This window comes from Barbus barbus (genome assembly GCF_936440315.1).
Source record: "Barbus barbus genome assembly, chromosome: 40".
Classification (NCBI taxonomy): domain Eukaryota; kingdom Metazoa; phylum Chordata; class Actinopteri; order Cypriniformes; family Cyprinidae; genus Barbus; species Barbus barbus.
The window spans coordinates 15,945,209-15,953,958 of NC_136718.1; the positions used below are offsets into that span (position 1 = coordinate 15,945,209).

The 8,750-nt window shown below is 37.7% G+C and overlaps 1 protein-coding gene across 1 annotated transcript; it reads left to right on the forward strand.

Annotated features, from left to right (window-relative positions):
* Positions 1 to 4,554: 4,554 nt before the first annotated feature.
* On the forward strand, positions 4,555 to 7,716 carry LOC306859310 (lens fiber major intrinsic protein-like). Its single transcript, XM_079400294.1, has 4 exons — positions 4,555 to 5,289; positions 5,517 to 5,681; positions 6,696 to 6,776; positions 6,871 to 7,716. Exons 1-4 carry the CDS (start codon positions 4,930 to 4,932, stop codon positions 7,054 to 7,056), a joined length of 792 nt encoding a protein of 263 aa, XP_079256420.1. The 5' UTR covers positions 4,555 to 4,929; the 3' UTR covers positions 7,057 to 7,716.
* Positions 7,717 to 8,750: the final 1,034 nt, after the last annotated feature.

The window sequence follows — 8,750 nt, forward strand, 5'->3', positions numbered from 1 at the left end:
TTTGTCCTTTCTCTTTTACAGAGAACAACGGTCCTGCCGCCACACGATGGCGCTGTAGTTCCATTTCTGCTAAACATGCCTGGCAAGAATTTTTAGTTTTCGAGAAGTGATACCACATTCGACGGGACAACATCTGTTTAAAAGCTAAAAGTCAGTTAAATGCCTCTTTGTGTTTACTAGCTTCAGCACAATAACTTATATGCTTAAGGTTTGTGCAATTGAACATATCATCACTTTTCAAACTACAATTACTCACGAAAATTAGCCATGGTTTTATAATGTAAAAGTCTAGTAACCATAGTTTTTTGGCGTATTGACTAACATTTGTATAACCACAATTTTACAACAAATACCATAGTTACACTATGGTTAGTGTAGCAAAACAATGGCTAAATTGTGGTTAACATGGTTTAACTAGACTGTACAAAACCCCTAAGTCATATTTCACACCATAGAGTTCTTTAAGGTTGTGCTCATATTGAAAACATTCACCACATATTCAGTTTTCTTCCCAGACTGAAAAAAGTACTTTTTCATCACCAGATGTACTCATTTTGTTCTGCCACTTTAGGTGTGAGGAGTCCACGGATATTCCAGCACCGATCTCCAGATCATCTTGATGGTTTGAGGTCTGGGTTCTGATAGGAGAGTTATAATGCAGAAAGGTAAGGGTTCCACTGAACAGACTAGTGTCCAAAACAAGGGGCCCCTCAAAAAGTTTAGTAAGTTCCTCAGAGAACTGCTTTATATGAACCAGATTTATTGTTTTTCTGAGAATGATGATATTGGGAGCTCCAAAAAGCACCAATAAACCAGGTGCTTCGATGATACAGCTACTTAATACAGGAGGTGGAGTCATGAGGATGAATGAATAGTATTTGGAAAGACTGTATGTTTTGATCAACAGTTGACATGTGAGGCCTGGTATATTGTAGGGGGTTGAGTTCCCTGAGCTAGCGTTTTGATTAAGACAGTGGTGGAGTAGGAGGTTGGTGAGGGTTGTGTTGCTGTCAGCAGTCTGTGATAGAGGTAATAGAAAAATCCTCACGCAAGCGATTTTAAACTATCTCTCCTGTGCAACAAAAGGGGGCTTATGGACACATGAGCAGGCAGTGGTGTGGAGTAATCCTGCCCACAATGGACGTACACAAAGTTGGTTACTCTGAGCCGACCTTGCAGTTACCTTTGGAAACACCTGCTTTCAAAGCAAATACATCTGGTCTGGTCGGTTATCTTGTCAAAAATTAAACTGACAATGACAGATATTTGATACCTAGTTTATTTAGGAAGTACTTCACCTTAAATGACCTTATTTAGGAAGAATGATTGCTGAAAAGATTATTACTGAAAAACTTGCAATTCAACCTTGTTATTATCTGAGATAGTTTTTTATGCCTAAACTTAGTATAGAAAGAGTTAACACTTGCTTGAAATTCACACCTAAAATTCTTGCAAAGAATTTTGCTATTTTGCAAAGGACCTCTTATGCCGAATTACTAATTGCATATAAAAGCTCCTATCATTTGAGACAACGGCCAAACCGCACCATAAAAAATTTAATCAAAGAAGGCAACAGAAACTGTTGCTGACAGCATTTTGTTTCATCCCAAATGCAAGAGCAAAAAACACAAGCGAAGCAGTATCCTTTCACTAGTCTATAGCTCACCGTGATTGCCCAGAGAAGAGGCTCAGTGTTGCCCCCACCCCACTATCATCTCCTGCCTCCAAACATGGATTTTCCAGAGCTTTATTGGGCCTCAGGCCAGCAGTCCTGCCAGCACACACAATGTAAAACTCTGCCTAATCAGTTCTGCACAGAACCAACTGGCTCTGTCCTGACCAGGGAAGGGGGTGCTACAGCAAAGGCCTCATTGTGTGCTGTGGAAAAGTCACTCTTTCATGGAATTACAGTGAAAATGGATTTTATATTATGTGATTTGTGTGGGATGCTGATGATATTTGTTGATGATAACACAAAAATTACAGACCACAAGCAAAGTGATATAGCTGCACAATGTGTACACAATATTATAACTAACCTATCTAACATATCATGCTATGCGGATGACACTCAGGTTTATCTGCCTGTTAAACGCAATTCTGTGGGTTTTGAGTCTCTTATGGCATGTTTGGTGGATGTGAAGGCTTGGCTTTCATGAAATTTCTTCATTTTTAATGAAAAGGAAACTGAAATTATTGTTTTTAGCCCTTCTGAATCTTTAGATTCCCCAAAATTGGATCTGGGTGAGATGTCTCCATGTCTGAAACCATGGGTAAAAAACCTGGGATTCATTTTTGATGATGGCTTAAAGTTTGACCGTCAAATAAATTCAGTAGTCAAAGCTTGCTTTTTTCAGCTGCGTTTACTCTCTAAAGCTATTTTTTTTTTTTTTTTTTTTTTTTAAGATTTTGAAAAAGTAATTCACGCTTTTATTTTATCTAGGCTGGACTACTGTAACTCATTTTATTTTTGAATTAGCCAGACAGCTATATCCCGCTTGCAGCTTGTTCAAAACGCTGTGGCTCGACTTCTGAGCGGGGTCAAGATGAGGGAGCATATTACTCCTATTTTACGCTCATTACATTGGTTGCCTGTTTGTTTTAGAGTGGATTTTAAAGTTTTGCTCCTCGTTTATAAATCTCGAAATGGTTTGGCTCCTACCTATTTTTGTGAGTTACTGACTGAATATCAACCCATTAGATCCCTTCGGTCTTCCAACCAGGATCTATTGTTTACACCTAGGTCGAGGCTTAAGTGCAGGGGTGATCGTGCCTTTTGTATTGCTGCCCCCAGGCTTTGGAACGCCTTGCCACTCTCCATTAGACAAGCTTCTTCTGTTAATATCTTCAAGTCCAGGCTAAAGACATTTTTATTTTCTAAAGCGTATGGCTGATGGCATAGTTAAATGATGTCATAATTTTACTGTTTGTTCATTGTGTGTGTTTTTCTGTTTTTAAAGTCTTACTGGAAAGCACATTGGTCGACAGAAGTTGAAATTAATTGTGCTATATAAATAAATTGTCATTGTCATTGACAAAATCCAAACAACTGACTGACAGCATTGTAAATATTATATAACACCAATTCTATTCTATTTTATTTCTGTTCTATTCTATTCTATTTCTATTTAATTTTTCTACATTCATGCATTTGGCAGATATTTATATTATTTCATATTATATTAATGCATTGAGCATATGTGTTTATATACACTAGTCAACATTTGAAGTGGATCAAAACCTTTCATCAAAGTTGTCCTAAAACCTAAACTAAAATTGTCCCTCTTAGACTTGTTCTCAATTCATTACTAACTGCTTGTTTTCTTAAAAAAAAAAAAACTAACATTAGCTTTTCTAACCTTTTTGTATTCTATTTGTTTTCTTTTTATTTAGTATACAATTAACAGAAGCAAAAAAGGCCTCTAACACTAGCTTGCTCTATTCTTTTTCTATTCTATCTGTTTTCTTTTTATTTATTATATAATTAAAAAAAATCTTGCTACATGTACTGCGTTAAGCTAACTGAGACTTGTTATAGCACTTGTGTATCATTGCTCTTTTGTAGATTTTGATTGCGTCCATTGTCCTCATTTGTAAGGATAAAAGCATCTGCTAAATGTAAAATGCGTTCTTGTCTTAGGACAATTTAGGACAATCCACTTCAAATGTTGACTACTGTATATAATAGATTAAATATAATCTATATATTTAGTAATAAATATAAATATTACACGAATACATAATTAAAATTATAATAACAATGATGATAATAATTAACACTTTGCATTCTGTTTTAAATTAAATGTATTTTGTTTTGGATAAAAGCATCTGCCTGCTATTGTATTATATTAATGCATTTGTATGCACACACATATATCATATTTCTTTTAATTCATTTATTATAGGTTTTTTCAAATGTTTTTACTAAGACCCATATATTTTCTGTCCTGTACATGTGGTGTGTCAGTTATGATATGTTACATCCGTGTGAGGCCTCCTTCTGTTGTATGAGAGGTATTGTTTCTTTGTGTCAGCACTTAATCCACACTGTGAAGGCCACTAGACCCTTTTAGGGGCCCTGGTGTTGTAGCCGGGGCTAGAGAAGAGGCAGTTCCTAAACACTGTTGCCTATCGTGAGCTGGGATGGGACAGTTGTCCTCTGGGGCTGATCTTTGAAATGTCATGATGTTCCCACGTCTGATTAATATGCTATTTCCCCTTTCGCCTCTTTTATGACCTTTCTCCCATAGTTTGAGGCCAGATATTTTTGTTTTTAGTTTTATGATTATAAAAAATCTAAAAGTTACATTTCCCACCAAGATATGTTTAACATTTTAACACCATTCAATTGCAAATTTGCTGGCAGTATTTTAAGCTTTAGTTTGACAACCATAAGCTAAAAGGAAAAGCAGGACAGAAAAGGGTTAACAATTTTTGTTTTATTTGATTTGTTGTATTGTCTGCAGCCCCTTCCCACAATTCTGCCAAAGGATTACAGTGTCACTGAGGGTCACAATCGTTATAAATACCCCTCTGGCCTCTCGCTTTCCCATCAGAGAGGTGGAATGTCTCTGCAGGACATGCTCATCATTTGTCTATCCGTGTTCTTCTATTAGACATCCTCTAGAACTTTCACATAGATGCAGACATCACCTGCCAGAGTCACACTTAAGGTTTTATGACAAAAACCACAGGTTAGAAATCAGCGGGACAGATGATTTCAGACTTGTGAAGAAGGACTGCTCGTGCAAACTCTGTAGGTTATAGAAGCATTTATGCTTGGTTTTCCATAGTTTCTACGCCTTTGTTTTTTGTGTCCGTTCACAAAAAATCAAAGGGAACACATCCAAGAAGCTCATTTTGGTTCTTTTGGAGGTTCTTCTCCCTCTCACTCTCATATCCCTCCACCGCCTCAGAGTTATCGCAGCCATGTGGGAGTTCCGGTCCATGTCTTTTTGGCGGGCTGTGTTTGCCGAGTTCTATGGCACCATGTTCTTTGTGTTTTTCGGGCTGGGATCAGCTCTGCGTTGGACCACCGGACCACACAATGTGTTCCAAGTTGCCTTCTGCTTCGGTCTGGCAGCTGCCACACTCATCCAGTCTATCGGTCACATCAGCGGTGGCCACATCAACCCGGCTGTCACGTTCGCCTACCTGATTGGCTCCCAGATGTCCCTGTTTCGTGCGTTCTTCTACATCTGTGCTCAGTGCTTGGGAGCTCTAGCTGGAGCCGCTGTGCTGTATGGGGTCACGCCAAGCAATATGAGAGGCAATCTTGGCCTGAACACGGTAAGAGGGTGCATTTGTTTTAGAGAGCTCATTAGTTGAAATAATGGCTTGTTTACTAGTGATACAAAATGATTGATCAATGTTTGATACCATAGAGATGTCAAAATATCATCAGAGGACCTGTTAAAGGAAGGCTATTTCACATAAATAAAATAGTGGACAATAAATGTATTTGGATAACTATTTTTACTGTCGTTTGTAAAGTGTATGTGTATATATGCTTTCAGCTTCAGCCAGGCATCAGTCTGGGAATGGCCATCACTATAGAGATATTTCTGACTCTGCAACTCGTGGTTGTGGTCTTCGCTGTGACAGATGAGAGGCGAAATGGACGTCTGGGGTCTGCTGCCTTGTCAATTGGCTTCTCAGTGCTAGTGGGCCACCTGCTGGGGGTAAGATGCCATTCACAAGGACTGAGATTCACTCTTAAAATCAATGGTTTTTTATTGGTTTTGCCTGACGGCCCAGATACGATGCAAAACAGCACTAAAATGTCAACAAAAACTCCTGCTAAAAAACACTGCTGCAGAAATTCTTCATATGAAATAGACTTGAGTGGACAAATGTACTTGCCCAACACATGGAACAAACACTAGCGCAAATAATGTTTTAGTAATTAGCTGTTTTGAATAAACAGTTCACCTAAAAATGGAAATGTTATAATTTATTCACCATCATGTTATTAAAAACCTGTCTGATGTTCTTTATTCTGTGTAACACAAAGGAGATATTAAATATGACCTTTTTTGTGCATACAGTTAAAGTCAATGGGGTCCAGTGTTGTTTTGTTACTTCTATTGTATGGACAAAAATGGCTGAATATTCTTCAGATCTTCTATCTCCTTTTGTGTTCAATAGAAGAAAGTTTGGAAGGACATGTTGAATAAAGGATGACAGAATAATTTTTTGTGTATTATTAACACTTTTGTGTTTTACTCTTTAAGTAACAGATAAATGCTGTAGCGTTTGTTTAATGGCATCTTTGAACATGTTCTCACTTTTAAAAGGGAATACGCCTACTTAATTTTGCATTTATATTATTGAACATGATTTTATCAGTACGATTTTTGGATCAAGACCCACCAGTTAAAGAATACTGATACTACTGGTTATGTAAATAATTATAAAATGCACGCTATATTAAAAATAATTTTTCTCACTTACATTACTTCAAAATGTAACTATATTATTGCCCGGCTCCTTATAAATATAAATTTGGATATATAAGTATGACCAACTTTATCTGTGTATATAGAGTATTGTATATACCTCAACTGCCTGATTGCTTGTAAACTACATTATCGACCAGCTCTAATCTGCTAAGCTTCTTTGAAACAATGTGTATTGTGAAAAGTGCTATACAAATAAATTTGACTTGATTAGACTTGACATGAATCTCTTTGCAGATGTATTACACTGGAGCTGGAATGAACCCTGCCAGGTCTTTTGCCCCTGCTGTGCTTTTTAGGAACTTTATTAACCATTGGGTGAGGCACATTTCCATTGTAGATGAAGGAGCATTTTGCTAACTAATTCATAGATGTAACAATTTTCTATCTGTTCTCTCTCACTTTCCGGTAGGTGTACTGGGTGGGCCCTATGATCGGCAGTGCTATGGGCGCTCTGCTCTACGACTTCATGCTCTTTCCCCGGATGCGAGGCCTGTCCGAGAGACTGGCTGTGCTCAAGGGCAACCGGCCTCCTGAGGCCGAAGCCCAGCAGGAGACCCGAGGGGAGCCGATTGAGCTCAAAACACAAGTCTTATAAACATTGCCAGGAAACTTTGGATCCCTGACGTGACACATACATACGTACGATCATTTCTCACACCTCATCCTCACACACCTCTTACATACCAACCGAGTTTGCTGTAGGGAGAATCACACACACTTCCAAAGGTGATCGAGACACTATAACCCCTTCCCAAGGACTATGAATGAGGGTAAGAAGAGGACTTCCTGTTGAGGACTGCGCTCTGTACTGCCAGGTATAGGGAGCGAGATCAGGTGGCTAACGCCGCTCAGGGGCACCTCTGACGTTTCTAGTGTACTAAGAGTGAAATACACTAGAAGTGGACTTCTGCATGCTTTCCAGTTTCACAGGGTTTAAATCTCACATTCATTTCAGTTTATTTTTTCTTTGATTTTTCAGAGATGTGACGTACTATATTATTAGCATTTTGCAACCAATTTCTTTACATTCTACTTACAGTCGACATTATTCAGTTGTGCGTGGTGTGTGTGTGTGCGTGTGTGTGTTTTCCGAGAGTTTCCAGTTTGGCTCTTCCATTTCCACCATTCGCCATGTATTTGTATTCATGCAATGTTCTTTTTCTATTTCCCAAAATGAAGGAAACATTCCTTTGAAACTTGGTTTAGGTGGATGTTCATTCACGACAAAAAGCTTTATAAATCCTTTGGGAATTTGGATCCCTCTTTGAGTCTGCTTCAAACTGTTGTATTGTTTAACTGTGGCCTAATGGCCCAGCATCTTCTTTAAAAGAAGCACAGTCACACCATCATTCATATAAAATAATAAACATGCAAAACACTAGTCTATTGTTACACCCTAACGTTTAGCTTTTACCTGATAGAAGCACTTCATTTTCTTCCCGTCATGAGTTTAGTACTTCCAAAAGTATTATGGAGTACATTTAAACTGATTCATACCTTTTCAGGCATTTTCATTGAACTTTTTCTGCCATAAATCTGCATGCATAGATGTCCTGTTTAGATTAGGGGATTTGGCATTATTTTGTGTGTAAATAGCTAAACTAGACAAAAGCAATGATATTTTGTCTCAGGCAAGAGAATATATGTGTAATTCATTGTAAAAGAAATTGTAAACCTCACTAATATGAGCAGAACTGGTTCCAAACATCATGGACGCATTATGATACAATGGCTATTCCTGTTTTTCACAGTTGAAGAGGGATTTGTGAAAGTAATTCTGTCAACTCTTTCCCTTGGATTAGATGATTGCTGAGTGACTGGGATGTCTGGATTTAAATGCACATTTATGTTCTTGTAGCATTAGGATCTTCTGGAATGAAAAGGCGATCGCTACACCCACCCTTTGCCTCTCTGCACTCTTTCCACTAGTGTCTTCTTATCCAAGATCTGACTGAAGGGAGACCAGAGTCACATGAAAGATCTTCAAACCTCACCACTGGGCTCTGTAAGTGAAGAGCTCTTTTTGAAGCCATTTAATTAAATGGACTTTCTACATATAAAAGTCAATGTTTACATGAAAATTAGACATCATTTTGTTACAAAGTCTTGTGTAAATTGTTAAGATTTGCTTTTTTAATTTCAAATGACTGTTAAAGGTAGATGAGTATAATCATTTCAAGTTAGTGGATATCTCTTATTTGGTAATTTAAAAAAAATATAATGCCGCACTGCTTAAATTGGCATTTTTATCATCTCTAAATCAACACTTACATTTGTTAATTATCATAT